This window comes from Malus sylvestris, chromosome 14 (genome assembly GCF_916048215.2).
Source record: "Malus sylvestris chromosome 14, drMalSylv7.2, whole genome shotgun sequence".
Classification (NCBI taxonomy): Eukaryota; Viridiplantae; Streptophyta; class Magnoliopsida; order Rosales; family Rosaceae; genus Malus; species Malus sylvestris.
This window is the reverse complement of record NC_062273.1, coordinates 4,165,206-4,184,281: the sequence shown is the minus strand read 5'-3', so window position 1 is coordinate 4,184,281 and position 19,076 is coordinate 4,165,206. Positions and strand designations below refer to the sequence as shown.

Genomic DNA, 19,076 nt, shown 5'->3' with positions numbered 1-19,076 from the left:
CTTCCATAAACTTTCTCCTCTCTCTCGAGCCGCCTTAGCCTTCTTTTATGTCCTTATGGTACCGTTTGGTACGTAGGACGGGACGGAACGGAGTGGGACGAAGCGTTCCATCCCACGTTTGGTGCGCCTAAAACAAGTGGAACGCGTTGTTCTATGGGACGAGTTTTTGGTGAATTTTCGTTCCACCTCACCCCCTGTAACAACTCGTTCCACATCCGTAAAACACAAAATTATAACCTCTCCGTCTCATTCTTATTCCTCCTTGTTTCCATCCGAGGGTATCTTTACTCCCTCTTCGTTTCGTCTCATTCTGTCCCGTCTGCATACCAAACGATACCTATATTCTTTCGGTTACTCTTCTATTTTTATTTTGGTTCTGCCTTTCGATTACTTTTCTTAATCTGTGAACTTAAATAAATACCACGCCACTGATCCACTTCACAATTTACACCCTCCGCCTCGTCCTCTCTCTCTCTCTCTCTCTCTCCATTCATTATTCCAAAGAAAAACTAATGGAAATGGTTTGAAAATTTTGAGTTTTAACGATAAAGATAAAATAAAAGGTCAAATGAATAGTATCAAGATTGATTTTTTAGTGTAAAAATATGATTTTTCGTTAAAATAAACAGTACTGTTAGCTTTTCGTTAAAATTTCCAACTTCCAACCCATTTTTTGCCATTTTTATAACCCCTTCCCTCCTCCCCCAACAATCATATAGAGCAAGAAACCCCTCCAAGAAAAGCCCGTCACCCTTCAAAAATACCCAAACCCTCCACAACAACTTCGTCCCCACCGCAATACTCGTTTCCCAAACTCCCCCACTTCCATCCATTTTATTGGCCTCCTAATAGTAGTATCACCTATACAACTCCCTCATACATCATCTTTGCCAACTCACTCCTCCCTGCACGGCCACCCCCATTTCCCACATCCTCCCCCTCCCACCTCCCATGGAGTCACCCCTCTTATTATTCTTATTACTCATTCTTTGACCCTTTCGCATACAACAAGGGTCTCCGGCGACCCTCGAGCAAGGAATTTGATTTCTCCTAATCGGATTCATCTTCTTCCTTGCTCCGAGGATCCAAGACCCTTGCTTCTTCTTTTTTTATTGATAATTTTTGGCAAAACCAAATAACCAAGAATCTTCCCATTTCTCGTGACATTCTGATTCTGCAAAATTCTTGAAATTCCCACATCAAAAATCGAAATTAAATTCTGGGTTTTTTTCAGAAATTGTTCAATCTGTAAAACCCAGATCGGAATTCTCTCCATTTTCCGTTTTCGATTTCCCTTTTTTATTTTTTAATTTGAGCTATGTCACCATCGATAACCTCATCGCGGCAGCTGTTTCTCCGGCAGACTTCTTCGCCGCGCCGGCAGCCGCTGCTCCGGACCCAAGTCTCAACCAGCACCGCCCGATTTGCTGAAGTCGTAGGCGGCACCACTGCCGATTGCGCTGCCGTGTGCTGCTGCTGCCCGTGGGGCCTCGTCAACCTCTTAGTTCTCGCAATCTACAAGGTCCCGGCGGGGCTCTGCCGCCGCGTTCTGAAGAAGAAACGCCGCCAGCGGCTGATCAAGAAGGGGCTGTTGCAGCCCCGGAATCGCAAGTGCAGTTGCGGGTTCGCCGGCTCGGAGCTCCAGTTCCACCCGATGGGTTTGCAGTGCATGGCGGAGATCAACAACAGGTCGCAGAAGGTCGCCGACGATGAGTCGTGTGACAAGGATGTGATGCAGCTCGAGAAGGAGATGTGGGACCGGTTTTACAGTACCGGTTTTTGGAGGAGCCCATCCCAGAGGGAACCGTCGTCCAAGGTTCTACCTGGCATATAATTTAAACGTATTTAACTATTGGCGAAATGACCATAATACCCCCCGAGTTATAATTACTGAGGTTATTTGGTGTGTTGACCACATTAGATTTAATTTAATGTGGTTAAATCTAAAATATACGGGGATGTGGAAAATGAAATATTTTGCTATGTAACCGGTAATTTATTCGTCCGATGATTTATCCGTCACGTGATGGAGGGATAGAGAGGACCTAAATCATCGAAATTAGGTTTTTCATTGTGGTGGGAATTTGTATATTGTAAGAGTTTGTATCATTGTCATATTGTTTGACTTTGGGGGGCTAAATGTGGATTTTGTGGGCATTTAAAAAAAAACAGAAAAGAATGTTGAAGGTTTCAAAGATTATTGGAAGTAATACATTGCCGGGCTATTTCTGCTTTATTTTTTATTTATTTTATTTAATTTTTAATGTAGTTTCTAAATCATGTACAAATTGTCTCACCAAAATTAACAAAAAAGGCAATGTTTGAGGGAACTTTAATGAAAAGCACCCGTACTATTCACTTTAACGAAAAACCACATTTTTACACTAAAAAGTCAATCCTGATACTATTCACTTTACCCTTTATTTTGTCTTTATCATTAAAACTCAAAGTTTTCAAGCCCTTTTCATTAGTTTTCCTAATGTTTGAATCTCCAAAAAATGATCTTTGAGGTTAAGACTGCATTTTTTGCTGACTTTTTTTTTGAGAAGTTTTAACGAAACACTTCTGATACTGTTCACTTTTAACGAAAAACCATATTTTTACCTTTTTCAGGTACTATTTACTACACATTTATTTGTCTTTTTTCATTAAAACTAAAGTTTTTTTAGATTAGTTTTATTTATTTATTTATTTATTTTGGTGGTTATGTGGGAAGGTGATATGTTTGAGGGATAGGTATCTGTGATCTTAAAATTGGTGGTGATTTAAATACTTGATTCTTGAATGTGATGATATATTTTGGTATGGACAGAATCTAAACCTGAGTTTGGTTTTACAACCTTTGTTCTTCCTAGAAGGGAAATTCGGCCATGGTTGGCTGAATGATGTAACGGCTTAAGAAGTGTTCGTATTCATATATTTTCTTAAACACAAAAGATGTTTTCTTTCAAATAATATATGACAGGCAATTTGAACTTGAATGCATAAGAAGAGTACATATGTTGAAGCCAATCTAATACGCACGTGTTTGCTTGAGGAAATTCAAATAGTGTTGATATTCATACGTTAAGATAAAAGAATGACATAAAGGATAGCAGAAAGTTTAAGTATGGCCACTGTTTAAATGAGCTAACAGTTTATTAGTGTTTATAAGAGTTTAAATCTTCTACACTTATTTTGCGTGTGATTTCTGTCATTAATTCAGAATCGAGTTGGATATTATAAATGAAAGCATGAGGACCTTGGTAGGGTCATATGTTTGTGGCTTTACACTTGGTCTTGGATATGCAGACAGATTTCCTTCTTTGCTGTCCATCTTGTTTGAAACAACACTTTTTCTCTTGCTTTGTACAAATTCTATGTTGCTTCACCTTTTGACACAATTTTTCTTTGCACACTTTGGTCAAATTCACACTCCCACAAAAATAAAGGAAATCTCTCCGGCTCTGTTTCGGTGAGAGATTTCCATGTTCCAAGGAATTTGGAAAATAAAAAATGGATCACAAATCTTAGTTTACTATCCAAAAATTTATTGATTTTCAATATTTCATACATCAAGTTTTTTTTTCATCACAATTTAGTACCTAAAATGATAATTCTAAAATACTTTCATATATCTATTTAGCTTTTTGTTAAAACAGTCGTTAACCATGTAATGGTCAATGACCGTCTTTAGGCCACTTTAACAGAAAGGCCAAGACACATGCCTTGTCAAAGTAAATGTATTTCTTTTTTTAACAAATACGATATTATCTACACTAAAATGGAGGGGGTGTGCTAAACCTCACAATGGGCTAACAAGAATGTGATTCAAATTCGTCATTGGCTAGAATCGAATCTAAAACCTCTCACTTACAAGTAAAAAAGAATACTACTAGACTACAGTACTAAGTAGCAATACTTTTAAGGTATATTTGTCAATTTGCCCCCTGAACATGTATAGAGCTGCCAATTTCCCCCCTAAACTTCAATTTTAGCCGATTACCCCCTTGAACTTTTATAATTAGCTAATTTCCCCCCTTGAACTTTAATATAAGCCAATTATCCCTTGAACTTTTATAATAGCCAATTTCCACCTTGGCATTTGATTTTAAAAAATTTCACCTAACTTTCCATCAATCTTAATCACAGAAACAACACATGACAACTGTATGATGGCAAAAATGATAGAAAATTGAATGGATGAAAAATTGAAATGAAAAATTTTAAAATCTAATGTCAAGGGGACTTGATTATTTATAAAAGTTCAGGGAAGTAATCGGTTAAAGTTGAAATGAAAATTTTTAAAATCTAATGTCAGGAGGACTTGGTTATTTATAAAAGTTCAGGGGAGTAATCGATTAAAGTTAGAGTTCAAGGGATAAATTAACTAATTATAAAAGTTTACGGAAGTAATCGACTATAATTAAAATTCAAAGAGAAGATTGACAGTTTCATACAAATTCAAGAGACAAATCAACAAATCCCTTTACTTTTAATCACTTGAAATGCAAATTGTTTTCAAATATGTATTAAATTTGTATAATTTAGATGATGAAATTTCCAACACATACCATCTTCACTCACTTTGTTTACCACAAATTAATAAATGGGACACTTTGGATGCGGTCCCTAACTATCAATATTCTTTGATTGAAACCTTGTTAGTTTTTAGTTTTTTATTGAGGTCTCTGACCTTAATGTAATAATGTAAGTTACTATATTTTTTAAATTAAAAATTAAAATTTGAAATTTGTAATTGTTTATATTAATGAGATTTTAAATAAAACCCATAATTTATGGGATTAAAAATAATAAAATATAAATTATACTCTCTATTATATTGTGTGTGTGTGTATGTGTGTGTGTGTACATATATGTATGGGTACATTAACCAAAATTAACAAAAAAAGTTATTGTACCAAAACATGGATACATTCTCAAATCAACGAAAAAGAATGTACCCATATAAGTTTAAACATGGATTAAAAAATTTGAATGGATTTTATATTAAAAAAAAGGTACATTTTACATATAACAAATTGATATATTTGATAATGGGTACATTTAAGATTAAAAAAATTGAAAAATTATATGAATGGGTACATTTAAGATTAAAAAATTAAGAATATATATATATATATATATATATAAACTAATAGGTACAAACTTAATTTAATTTAATTTTTTATTATTTTGGAAATGTTTGAATTGAAAATTAATTAGAAGTTTAATAGAGGTGTGAGTATTAAACCCTAAATTAATTACTATAAACATGTAAATTTATTATCACATTATTGCTAGGAATTTGAATCAAAATTTAAAAACTAATAAGATCTTAATCAATGAACAGTAAAAATTAATGATCGGATACTAATTTTTTTTTAATAAATAATAGAGTCACAATCACCTTTTGAGTGGACGGTGAGCATTGTTGGTGCCAGTGAACTTTATGGTGAGAGGCATCAACTTTCGGTCAAAACTGCAGTCATACATTCTCATGTAGTGACTCGTGAATTGAACCCAATTTAGGAGTTGCAGGTTCCAAATAGATCCCACTTTTTTTCAACCAAAAACAAAAACAAAAATAAAAAAAACAATAAAAAGAGAAAAAAATGCTCTTAGTTTATAATATGTCACTGTCCGGACTCTACATGTTGTTGAGTCAGGTGGGTTCAGATATGAACTTGAATCTTTAGGCCTGGGCCATGGTAGTGTAAACTGTCCCTTTTGTCTCTGTCCTACAAAAGAAGGGTACCCTATAAAGAAGGCAATTATAAGATCATTTCAAACTCTTAGATTAAAACCTAAAATTTTTAATTTAAAAAATTTAAGTTTTAACATAGAAATAGTTTTTTTCTTCCAATCCTTCTGAGTGAAATATTTAGCCCAAAGTAATTAAAGAATGAATTTATGATAATTTCTTTCTTAAAGTAACTTAAAAAAAAAATATTTAGACTATCCTAATTTAATTTTATGAACATTTTAACATAAAAATATTTAAATTCCGATAAATATTGAAAAATCACTAAACCGACATCATGAAACTCGTGGAACATTACGAAAGAATATGAAACACATAAAATATTTTTTTTAATTACTTTAGCCTTTTGATTTAAATTTGACCTTTATATATATATATATATATTACTGTTGGATTTGATCAAATTAGATCTTAACCATTTGATTCAATTAATTTATAAATATAAAACTAAAAAAAATATACATATATGATGGGCAACCCCACTAGGACCATCTTCAATGGTGGCTTATAACCTAAATTTTCCCCTTTTTTCCCCCCCAAATCCACTCCAACCCAAAACCTAAACCAAACCTAAAACCTAAAACTTAAAATGAAGGCAATATAGGTCACAAATTTAGCCCACAAAAGCTGCTGGGACCCACGGATGAGAGTGAAAAGTGGGCCTTATCCTGTAGCCAACGACTACTTTTCTTCATCGGGTGGTGGTGGTAATTGGACCGTTGGTTAATCCAACGGTCCACATTCAATTTTTTTTTGTTTTATATTTATATATTTATTGAATCCAACGGCTTAAATCGAATATAATTAAATCTAACGGTCCAAATTTAAATCCAATGGCTAGAATAATCTTAAAATTTATTGGAATTTAAATATTTTTTTCCAACGGCTAGAATAATTTTTGTTTTTTAAGTTTATGTGGTTTATCATGATTTTCATGTATTGATTTAGTGATTTTTCAAAATTTATTTGAATTTAAATATTTTTAGGTTAAAATGTTCATAAAATTAATTTAGGATAGTCTACATAATTTTATTTTTTTTAAAAAGTTAATTTAAAAAAAATTAGCCTTAATTCATTTTTTGATAATCTGGGGCTAAAATTTTAGGCCAAAATAGTTGGAGTAGAAAAGCTGTTTCTGGGCTAAATATTTTTAGGTTTTAGGTCAGGATTGGAGATGGTCTAACCCAGGGGGAATCCTGGGCTAAATTTGCCTGAGAAATGAGTTTTGAGTTTTAACTCATATTTAGCCCAAGGGTTGGAGCAAGTTGGGGTAAGTTTAAAACCTAAAATTTGAGTTTTACGGCAAATGGTTGGAGTAGGTCTAAGTTACAAATGTGAAAGGGTAGAAAGAAATTCAAGAAAGTGTTGTAACTTAGTATTACAGTTTAGTGATATGACGACTCGTCCCTAATTTTTCATGTAATTTTCTCCCCGAGTGTGTAAAATGGCGTTTATGCCTTTTTTGGCAAAAGTGGAACCTTACGTGAACGTAGTTATTCGACTTTTAAATTATTTTTCTCGATATCGTAATTAATTAGTACTCTTTGTTACGAGTGCGTGAGCGCAAGTTAGACCTGAATCGGAGTTGTAACAAAAAAGTTACGTTTAGTTAAAGTGCATTAACAACAGGTAGATTTGTACACATGTGCTAATTATTCAGTGTAGGAAACTACTGTTTTTGATATGGTGTGTTAGATTTTGTCTGATTTCAAATTGTACAAACAAAACCTTATCATTTTTCACTTTAAAAATATGTCCCGTGCCCTTTCTCCCTCATCAACCAATCAGTCACTCTCCTCACTTCCTTCACCCAATCAAACAGATCCCTCTCTCTTTTTTCTATCTAATCAGACTCATTCTCTCTCTCTCTCTCTCTCTCTCTCTCATCTTCTCATTCTCTCTCTCCTTCACCCGTAACTCTCTTTTGTCTGCAACAATAAGGACCATCATCAACCCTTATAGATCAAGTCTCAAACCACCACCATTGAACTCCTCTCATCCCCACGAGTCCATTCGTACAAACCGATCTTAAAATGGACGAGTTTTGAGCTTCCAACTCGAAGCAACTCAGAGCTCTAACTTGGGTGAAGATTCCCCGTCGATTTCCAGCTCATGTTACAAGGTTTTGGGAGATTTGGAGGCCACTACACAACTCCATGTGACCACTAACCTAAGTTGGGAGATGAGCCATCTTGAAAACACACGGTTTTAAGACAACTAAAATAGGTCTGAGAGCTTTGAGCTAATTTCAACCCATTTTCGTCCACTTTTTGGACTTCCAAAAGGTATAAACTTGTTCTACTCTTTATAAGCTTCATTTCCATATATAGTACATTAAAAATGGTTGAGAAATGAAAAAGATATGAAGTTTAAAAAAAAAAATCCAGAAATTCGGCGAATTTTTCCAGAAACCGGCAAACTAGACGGCGGAGGCAAATGGAGGACAGCAACCGGAGAAGAAGGAGAATATTCTATTAAAGTTAACGGAACATTTTGACATCGTTAGGTAGCATCGTTAATATTTAACGGAATATTCGATTAAATCTAACGGAATATTCCGTCAAATCTTATGGAATATTCCTTTGTCATCTGTCAGTATGTTAGGCGTGTGGCCTGTGCATGGGCGCGCATGTGGCCACGACCTAGCGGTGCGTGAGAGTGCGTGCTTGACGTGTATGGGTTTGTGACATCGACTAGAATGTTTTAATATATTTAAACCTTTCATTTGAGCAAACTATGGGGGATTTTCCTAGCCTTTATGTGTATGTCCTAATTAAATGATTAGTAAAGTTATTTCACATATAGGTGAGACTTACCTCGAGGAGGTACAAAGACAAACAAGGCTAGGAGGCTACGATCCATTGACGTATCAGTGAGTGGGCATTTGTTTTTATATATTATACATAAAGTTTATAGTTTCCACATGTGCTTTTAGATTGATTTTACGCCTATCATGCCATATTTTATTGAATTTTAAAATTGCCATATTATTGTTGAGATTTATATATTGTCATGGCATGTCCATATACTTTATACTTGCTTATCATGCATGCTTGCACCAGTTTAGTACTCGCCTCGGCCAGGGCGAGGTTTCATGTGTATGTTCACATCGCACCACACGCTTACCTTGGATCCATTGTAGGTGCCAGTCATGTCGTACATGTTGCATTAGGCAACTTCGACTCATATGTGATGCGCCTAGCTCCAATCTTCACGTGATTGTAGTACTATAACATATATTATGATTACACCCAGTCTTGTTCATGTCAGATTCTCTGTTAGCATAGATTGATTAGCACCTGATTTTATTATGCTACTATTGATATATTGTGATTTGGCGTATTTCTAGATTTACTGTTGATTTGCATTTGATTTCATACTTATACGTAGTATGATTTTCTGGAAACTGTACATGTTTTACGGCAAGGGGTTAGTATGTTCAGAAAATAAATGTGTTTTATAAACCTTTGTTTTTGCCCACTCGCCCTTCTGTTTTTCACCCTTCCAGGTCCTAGTTAGCTTATTACTCTGTGGCGTTCGAGGAATTTCCGACAGTTCTGACATATCCATAAATAAGTGTAGGGGCTTTTTCCTGGTTGTGTATTAAGCACTTTAACTAGTTTCGACTGCACACTTTTATGTCATCTATGCTCTGAACACTTGTGTTTTATGGGTTTTTTCCACTATTGCACACTAACTACTTTAGATTAAATAAATGTTAGTTTTGGTTTAGATTTACCCATATTTTCATGCTTCACCTTCCTTTTTGGCTACGTCACATTCGAGTGTCGGCCAGCATGCCTCGACTCCGGTCGGGGTGTGTCAAGTGATATTTCTATTTATTTATAAGTGAGAGGTTTTAGGTTCAATTCTCGCCAAATGCGAATTTGAACCACATTATTGCTAGGTCATTATGAAGCTTAACCCATTTTTCCACATTTTTTATGTGTAGATAATATCGTTTATTAAAAAACAAAACAAAAAAACCATGAAAGTGCTTTGACTAGTTTTGCAAAACTTTAGGTCCACACTATATTGTAAATTTGAGATGTTCTTGGGCGAAATTAAAGCACTTAATCATACATGTAGCCAACTTTAGTAGTGAATAATAGACAGGATAAGGGCCACTTGTACACTAAAATATCCATGTCCTTGTTCTTTATCCAATTAGAATATATTCCAAACCCAATTGTAGTTTTGAAGATTTTAGGTGACATGGGACCACTTGAGAATTTTGCGTTCATGGTGAACGTGTTATAATATCGGTGAATGACGTGGTGTTTTAATGTATATGAATATACAAGCAATAGTGAAAAGAGGAAATTAAACTCAAAACCTCGGGTGCAAGGATGAGTATTTTTAATCAACTGAGTTACAAACACTTTGCATTTTACGGTACCTCAATAATAGACAAATAATGTGTTATAATTTCAGCTGGTAGAGATCCAGTTTCCTGACGGGAAATTCACTCTCAACACATATATAGTCGGGTTGTTTTTTAGGCAGCACTTCATATTGGTAATGAATGGGAAACGTGGGAATTTTTATGGAATGTCTTAAGACAACACTTTCCCACTTATAAAAGGTTTTTAAAATCGATTTCAAAATGATACATGGGAAAGCAATAATATGGTTTAAATCGTTTTTGGCGATAATCAAATTTAAAATCTCTTACTTAAAAATTAAAAAAAAATATCACTAAGTTGTAGTACTAAGTGACACAAAAGAGTTGTGACCCTATTAAAACAAGAAGGCTTTATAAGAAGACCAAAAATATCAATTTTTCTTCAGTGCAATTATGATTTGTGCCGAACATTTTGTGGCTGTCAGATCCCATCCAAGGGCCCCAAATCATTATTGGGTGACAGGTTGTCCGATCTTAATCGCAAAGTTGGGGAGGTTTTGATGCAAAGTTAAAAATTGGGTAGAAAGTCAGAAATTCGAATAAGACAACACAAAAAGGGTCGATTTTTAAGCAGAATATGAAATCTAAAAAATCTTGAGCTGTTCGGATATGAGCTTAGATGGTTAAGTGTGTAAGAATTTAAATATTTATAGATAAATAATTACCATTATCTGCTCGCTATATATGTTATTTGTTTATAATGGTGATACCATATCATCTAATAATTTCTCCGTATTGAGGCTGCAGTGGCTATTTTTTCTCAATGATTGCCACAAACAACTATTAAAAGTTTGATTTCAATGTTTTTTTTTGTTGGATTTGAATGGTAAATCTTGTTTTCGATCAGACGCATCTGAAATTACCCCAATCAGTTGCAATTAATGTAAAACTATGCAACGGTTCAGTAGCCAACATCCAAAAATTCTTGAAATATTCGATTGTCGTATGTTGAATACTAGAAGTCTATCATGAGTCTTAATATTTGATAACAGTAAGCATAAAATTACATTTACATTCTGTTTGCATTAGGAAATTTAAGATTATTAAGGAATTTTAAAATGACGAAAATTGAAATGACGAAATTTTATTTTCTAAGGTTTGTGAATTTTCTTATTTGGCTAACTTAAAAAGAACAATGGAATTTGAAATAGAATTTGTTATTTTTAAACTCTTACCCATAGAAATTTGAAAATAACAAATATTTACATGTAATTTAAACTTGGTAATTGAAGGTCCCAAATTCTTTTTTTTTTCCACGCAGAAATTATAAATTTCTATATTTATGAATCCAAACAAGAGAATTGATGCATGTCAATTTATAAATTCTAACTTTTATCAAAATTCCAAATTTATTTCCTTTATCCAAATATAATTTCAAGAAAAACGAATTTATTCGTGATTTAACTCAACGGTCTCATTTTTTTGGTTATGAGGGTGACTTCAAATACATTAATAGCTTGGTATATATGATTACATACCATATACCAATTTTGTATTGAATAAACTACATTATCTTGTATGTCAATTGTCCACCAAATAAAAACGAAAATAATAGGACGAATAAGATAAAAATCTTCTAGGTATTCATATAAAATGGAAACAAATCCAACTACTAAATTATTAATCACAAAAACATAGAATATACAAAATAAAAACAAATCACTTGGGTATGTGGCTAAAATTAAACATAAAAAAATGAGCTCTATACTTTAGTAAATGACCCCCATATAGATGAACACCCAATGATTCAACGAGTTGAGAGATTTTTCAATGGACTCGGCTTCTCTGCCTTCTCAGTTCTCATACATTCTCATTGCTCCTATTTTGTGCTGTCACGGTTAAACTACGTTAACATTTTATATTGATTTTTTTTTATAGAAACAATAAGACAAAAAGCAATAGTGATATAAAATGTTGGCGTGGCTTAACCGTGACCGAACAAATAGGAGGAAATGAGAGTGTATGAGAACTGGGAGGGCAGAGAAGCCAGGCCCTTTTTCAATATACTGAAATACGGATACATACGCCTACAAGCTGAATGACATTAAAAAAAACTTCTTTCCACTTTTATATGGAGGTAGATTGTTTGCCCTCCTGTTATGGTGCTCTTCCCATCCTCTCCTATTTGTGTGGTCACGATTAAGCCACGTCAACATTTTATATTCCTATTCATTTTTATTTTATTATCTCTATAAAAAAATTAATATAAAATATTGACGTGATTTAATCATAACCGCACAAATAAAAATGAATAAAAAAGACACCGTAATAGTAGGGCAGACAACCTGCCTCCCTTTTCTATAACTTATGGCGTAACACCCGTGCCCTGAACTGAAAAATTTCTTCGATGGGTGGTGTCGAATCTTGAGGCCTCTCCCTGTGACCCCATCTATTGTGACATGTCGTGATTGTGGGGGTGGGGTTTGTTTTCCAACGCACAAAAAAGACAAAACAAATAAAGCAAAGAAAATTCTCAAAAAAGTGGGAAGTGGGGAAGGAACATAAATTATTTTCAGAAAAAAATAATGTTCGTAATCTTAATATTTTAACATATAATTAAGAGAAATTAATATCTTCCTTGAAACGTAGATTATATTCATTCAAGACGTTAAAACACTCTGCATTCCGTAATTTTCTGAAGCTGATTTTGTTTACGTGAATAATACAGCAATATAAAACCTGAATTTTCCAAACAAAAACAAACCAACCAGGAACCAGCACTGCACATCCAAATTTGAAGGTAAAATTATCTTTAATTTTTTTTATCCTTCTGTTTTTTCAACATTGATCAATCAACTGTGCACCGCTTAATTGTAGGGTGGTTTTGTTTTGTTTGCTGCCGGCCTGCTGGCGATGAATCTCTAGTGGGGTTTTCTGGTTGGGGAATTCAGAGCTCGATCTGCTGCAATTTCATGGCCGTTCTTCTCTGAATTTCTTGACTGCCATCTCTAATACCCTTAATGGAGGTAAACCCATCAAAACCCACCAATTTTTTATTTGGAATTTGATTAAAGTTGTAATCTTTTTTATTCTTAGGATTGAATTTTGATTTTCTTTTCAATTATGTTGTTGCTTTGATTTGATTATTGAGAGTATTATGTCATCTGGGTTTCATATAATTGAATATGTATGTATAATTGAATGAACCAATGGATGGATAATTGAGGATATGTGTGTATGTTAAAGAAAATGTTATCCTGTCTAAGGGAGGTTTTTTTATTTTTTTTATTTTTTTTATTTTTTTATTTTAATGATGCTATATTTTTGTATTCGAGCGATATTCTAATCTAATAAAAACTACGGGGAGGGGAATTTGAACTTGGATGCGGGGGATTTGATTATTAAGTTTATTGTTTCCTCTGGGTTTCATATATTTGCGACTGTATTTGTATATTCGGATAAGCAAATGGATGGAATGGAAGGATGAATGATGCTATGTGTGTATGTTAAACAAAGCTTTTGTTAATCTCTGATACAACTATGAAAGATATAGTTTGGAGTTCTGCATGCTACATGAAACATTTCAAAATCCTTTAAAATATATACAAACTTTCACCTGGATCAGTCAACATATTTGAGAACAAAGTGATTTTCTTTATCTAAACAGAAGAGTAGTTTTTATTTTGTATAGATGAAACAGTGTGTGAATTTCTCCATCTCAGTTTTCATTGATATAATTCAGCATTTTAAGAAATGCTACTTTTTCAGTTCAATTTAACGAATGTTAGTTTTCACAAATAGAAAAAGGAAACTAGAGGAAGGCAGGAATGGTTACAATGGTAAACTAGGAAACGATTTTCCAAAAAATAACGGTGGATGTGGTCCCAGATAATTTAAGTAGGATAAGAGTCATAAGACCTAAGATATTAGTGTCGCCAGCCTCAGTTGATAGGTTGAGGTTCCTTGAGTTGGGTTTATAATCTTGGCTACTCATGAGAATTTATTAACTTAGCCAGCAGCTTTACTTGTTTTACTTCTAAAATTTTTAGAACTGAGATTGGCTAACTCTTTAAGAATAGATGCTCATTCCGTTTGGGATTTAATTATGATACTTTTCACAAACGATGTGCTCTACTGATCAATGTTGAAATTGGGTTTTGTGTGTCAAAAGATTCCAAATAAAATGGAGGCAAAGGATGCTGAAAGTCATATGATATCAGCTGCTGCATTTGTGGAAGGGGGAATACAAGAGGATTATGGCGAAGCCTGCAGCATATGCCTTGATGAGTTTTGTGACAGTGATCCATCAGTGGTAATATATCAAGTGTATCCACCTTTTTGTTTTCTCCTTGCACATGAGAATCTTATGCTTTGTACTCTTTCGTGATCTTATATAGATTTTCCTTTAATCACATTCCATGTCTTGCTTTGCAGGTTACTTCTTGCAAGCATGAGTTTCACCTCCACTGCATCCTTGAGTGGTATAAAGCATATTAGTTTCAATCATGGATCTTACTAACATCATTTATTTTACTTTTTATTTATTAATTTGTATTTGATTTTTCATTAAACTTATTTTAACTTTTAAGCAAGTCTATTTTTTACCTCTATTTGAGGCCAGTTTTTTGCACCAAGCAGTACAAGTTTTTTTAGGGCACTGCACTACCATGGGCAGCATCCATGGACACCACCGTCTTTACTTAGCAAAGATTAAGATTAGGGATATGGAAGGAACAGGAGATGCGGCACTTACGGGAATAATGGGGGTGGGAAGGGTTGATTAATATTCTTAAAAATTGTGGTTGGGGTGGGAATATTTGAATTGGGTGTGGGGATAGCACCACTATTTATTATATAGGGTCCAGTGACCTTAGCTGATATATTTTGCCTTCTATGCATATTCCATGGAAACCACCATCTTTACTTAGCGAAGATAAAGATTAGGGATATGGAAGGATCAGGAGATGCGGCAGTACGGGAATGATGGGGGTGGGAGAGTTGATTAATATCCTTTAAACTGTGGTTGGGGCGAGGATATATGAATTGTGGCAATAGAACCGTTCTTTATTATGGGGGCCAGTGACTTAGCTGATATGTTTTCCTTCTAGTTCTATTTCCCTGTAAATGTGAATTTAAACTATGACTTCATGAAGATGTTAATATTCTGGATCTCATCTGGTTATGAGAGATTCAGTTGTAAGGTTTTTTGGTCACTTGACATAGCCTTTATTGGCTTTAAGACTGTGTTTCAAGTTTTATCTTGCACGAACTCCATGCACATACATACGCGTTTAAAAGCCATCCTTAGTTCATCAATAACTATTCAAATTGGGACAGGTAGACACTCTCAGAATCTAACAATATTGTACATTCATATAGGTGCCAGCGAAGCTCTCAATGTCCCATGTGTTGGCAACCCATTAGCTTGAAGGATCCTTGCAGGTTTGTTTTTGTCATTATTTATGTTGACGTGTTATAATTATTTACTTGGAGTTAACTGAAACGTGTATGTATTTTGGCAGTCAAGAATTACTGGAGGGAGTAGAACGGGAGAGAAGATTTAGGGAGACAGCAAGAAATGCAACTATATTTCATCATCCCACCCTTGGCGATTTTCAATTTCAGCATGTCTGTCATATTCTTTCGTTGTTTTTTTTGTTTGAATAAGTCTTTGGTTCTTTAAAGCATTACAAGGTACAAAAATAAAATATTTAGGGCATGTTTGATACATAGGATTGAGTTGGTTTGGACTAATTATAGGGATTGGATTGGATTGAATTGGTTTGAGTTGGGTTGGGTTGGGTTGGTTCTATTTAGTCCCCTCATTTTATATGGTCTAAGCCCACATAAAGAAGGTATAATCCCATATTATCCAGTTGTTAACTAACCCCGTGTTTGGTCCAAGTTAGGAATCGGTGTTAAATAGCCCAATCCAGCCCTAGTCCGGTCAATCAAATGCTCCCTAAAGTTATGAATTTTAAGATTGTTTCATTATGGTATTTAATGGGTTTATGAAATGGAATTCAGTTACCTGTGGGTACTACCAATGCTGAACTTGAAGAGCGCATCATTCAGCACTTGGCCGCTGCTGCTTCTATGGGAAGGGCCCATCACCATGGTAGAAGGGAAAGCCATCGTAGCCGATCATCTGCTCGTGGTCATCCACACTTCTCGGTACCTTCTACACATCCTAGTGCATCTCCTCTTGGTCCTGTTCATGCCCCAGGAGGGGACGGTGAACCAGCTGAAATAACTGTAGCAAGTCCATCTACCCCACTTACTTCAGATGTGGATGAATCATCACAAAGGAGTGCACAATATCCTTCTGTTCAGACTGATGGAATTTCTTCCTCACCATCTGGGTCTTCACGCATGCATAGAAATCGTCAAGGAAATTCCTCTAGTCATTGGTAATAATAATTTTCGTATGTTGCATTTTATATGACCATTTAGTCACTGGTAGTATTCTTTATGTACTTCTATGCTAGGCATTTCACATTTGTATGACTATTTAGTATCTTTTTGTAGGAGCTCTACTAGCCATGCCTCATCGTTGGATCAGGACAGAGCAGGACCATCAGAACTTCACTCTCTTTCAGAGTCTCTGAAATCTAAGTTTAATTCCATGTCAATGAGGTATGATATGAAGTGACCACTGTTCTATTTTGGACACCACCTTACTAGTTTAATGTGCATGTGTGTATACATTTGGTTTTCTCTTTACCATTTCATTTGTTGTATTTGTACTTGAGGTACAAGGAATCATTTTCGAGGAGTACACGAGGATTGAAGGAGAGGCTGTTCTCCCGTAGCCCTTCTATGTCGGAACTCAGTTCTGAAGTTCGTAGAGAGGTTAATGCTGGAATTGCCACCGTATCTCGAATGATGGAGCGCCTTGAGACAAGAGACAATAGTACAGACAACCAGTCTTCTGTAGTGAATCAGAATCCAGATGGTTCTGCTGCAGAGCAGAGGAACCAGAACCGTGCAGAGATCCGTGGAGAAAACCCTTTGAGCGACAACAATAGGCCTGGTACTACTTGTGCCGCAGGTTCCACTTCACATTGATCTGCTATTAATTGTTTCAGCAATGCATCTATCCTCAGCATTTCATAATTAAGGTGAGTAATAATGTTGGCTTGAATTTTGTTATTTTGGTATCGAAGTAAACCACTTCATCACCAATGCCACCTTATTTACGACTTGTTTCTACCACCATTGTTACTTATTAAGGCCCCGTGATGCAGTAAGAAATTACAATTTTGATTTGAATTATGTGCTAGCGTGCTATTTTGTGTGTGCACAGCGCCTCAGGCCTATCACTTGACCCTTTGAACATTCCTCTTTCAACAGTCTTGCTCTTAATCACATGATCACGTCTGATTTTACTGTATGCCGTCTAGCTGGCGGCTTTATCGATTAGGATGACAGTTATCTCTGCCGCCGTTTGTTCTTTCGTGTTTTTTTTGGTTTTTGTGTGCATGTTAGAAATAACGAAAGACCTTAATTCAACTAATTTGCTAGAAGTTTTTCTAAGTTTCAAATCTAAATTTATTTGTACACCTTTTATATTGATCCAAGTTGTCTGAGTTTTGGTGTGGGTTTTAACTCTAAGGTTGTTACCCTTTGCTCCAGACATGGGATGCTGAGGTTGAGATGCTTTGCACTTCAGGCCGGAGTTAAAGGATTCGGGTATGTCAAAACTATCTCGATTGTGGTCTGAATTCAAATAAAGAGGAGGTCTTGACAGAAGAGCAATTATCTGGACACATACATTCTACAAATGGGTATATCTATGTATATATTTTCATATATAACCCGTCGTATAGTGCTTTAATTATGTATGGATGGTCTATGTTGGCACTGAACTGTTTTGGATGCTAAGGAGAAATGTTATGGAAGCGTTTCTGAGTCTATCGCCTGTAGATGATAAATAATCTGCAGACCAGTATGCCATAATTGCCATTACACATTTTCTCGTTTCAATCGGGCACTGAAATTTTCGTTTAGAACATTTTAGGATGGAACTGAGTGAGTAAAATCTACCTACCCTTTAGTTAAGGTACCAAATGCTTTCTAGGTTGTCCTCTTGAATTGTGATTTCTGTCTTCCCTCCTGTTATGTTGTGTAATACAGGAACAACTTGAGGAGTGCGATGTCGTTTTGAGGGACGTGAGACAGCCAGTCCCAGACATTCGGCTTTGCATGCCAATGGACTGGCTGTCTCACATCTCGCAAAACAGGATCCAAAACAGGATCCACTTCTCAAGCCGGTTGATATAATAAAACGTGTATATGTAGTATATTGAGCCCGTTTACTAATCTGTAATCAAAATAGATGGAATTGGATTGAGGGGGAATTGAATTGAGGAGTTATTGAATTGAGGAGAATTGAAATCCAGATTTCCATTAAAGCTGTTTACTACAGTTTTTTGGAATCGGAGTATAAATGGTATTGTTTGAATATAAGTTGTTTACTAATTCACTTGAATCGGAATGAAAATTTGTATGATTACTAAAATGCCCTTTATTATAAATAAATATTTTATAAGAACTTGTAGGAAATCAAGTCAATTGATATAAAATTAAAAATAAAAAACTAACCAACCAAACCCCAACCCAACCGTTCTCTCTATCTCTGCCTCAATCATCTTTCAACAATTTGAAATTCACGGTGGGTTTGAGGCCTATGGGAAGTGCTGGTTGTGGTGATGTAATTTCTTTGAAGTTTAGTTTACGGGGTATATCATGTTGATTTGAATATGAGGAGTTTGGTTTTTAGCATTGTGTTAAAAATAAATAACTAAAATGGGTTCTTCTTCAGCTTTCGCTTGATCTTGTTTTCTAGTTGTCGTTGTTGTCTAGGAAGATGATGGTGGGTATGTGGCCTTTGGAAGACAGGAAGGGGGCGGTAGTGAGGGAGAAGCAGACAAACTAGCGCTGGTGGGCACGGGAGTTGGTTTTATCATTGGAATTTCAGCAATTATG

The 19,076-nt window shown here is 35.0% G+C and overlaps 2 protein-coding genes across 4 annotated transcripts; both read left to right on the top strand.

Moving 5' to 3' along the window:
* Window positions 1-729: 729 nt before the first annotated feature.
* LOC126600846 (uncharacterized) lies at window positions 730-2,236 on the top strand. Its single transcript, XM_050267527.1, has one exon. It carries the CDS (start codon window positions 1,319-1,321, stop codon window positions 1,832-1,834), a length of 516 nt encoding a protein of 171 aa, XP_050123484.1. The 5' UTR covers window positions 730-1,318; the 3' UTR covers window positions 1,835-2,236.
* Window positions 2,237-12,594: 10,358 nt separating this feature from the next.
* LOC126600845 (E3 ubiquitin-protein ligase RHF2A-like) lies at window positions 12,595-18,002 on the top strand. 3 transcript variants are annotated; one of them, XM_050267525.1, is made up of 11 exons: window positions 12,595-12,675; window positions 12,817-12,888; window positions 12,966-13,114; window positions 14,260-14,400; window positions 14,523-14,569; window positions 15,468-15,530; window positions 15,611-15,716; window positions 16,116-16,498; window positions 16,617-16,724; window positions 16,841-17,209; window positions 17,724-18,002. In XM_050267525.1, exons 3-10 carry the CDS (start codon window positions 13,109-13,111, stop codon window positions 17,154-17,156), a joined length of 1,170 nt encoding a protein of 389 aa, XP_050123482.1. In that variant the 5' UTR covers window positions 12,595-12,675; window positions 12,817-12,888; window positions 12,966-13,108; the 3' UTR covers window positions 17,157-17,209; window positions 17,724-18,002. The 3 variants fall into 3 exon arrangements, with proteins under 3 accessions (XP_050123482.1, XP_050123483.1, XP_050123481.1); XM_050267526.1 differs by lacking the exon at window positions 12,595-12,675 and having other exon boundaries at window positions 12,715-12,888; window positions 17,704-18,002; XM_050267524.1 differs by lacking the exon at window positions 12,595-12,675 and having other exon boundaries at window positions 12,717-12,888.
* Window positions 18,003-19,076: the final 1,074 nt, after the last annotated feature.

Excerpts from the sequence above, each read along its gene's own strand:
- LOC126600845 (XM_050267525.1), top strand. Across the intron at positions 14,570-15,467 it reads CTCCACTGCATCCTTGAGTG|GTGCCAGCGAAGCTCTCAAT; the intron begins GTATAAAGCATA and ends ACATTCATATAG. Across the intron at positions 15,717-16,115 it reads GCGATTTTCAATTTCAGCAT|TTACCTGTGGGTACTACCAA; the intron begins GTCTGTCATATT and ends AATGGAATTCAG.
- LOC126600846 (XM_050267527.1), top strand. The coding sequence starts at position 1,319 with ATGTCACCATCGATAACCTCATCGCGGCAGCTGTTTCTCCGGCAGACT.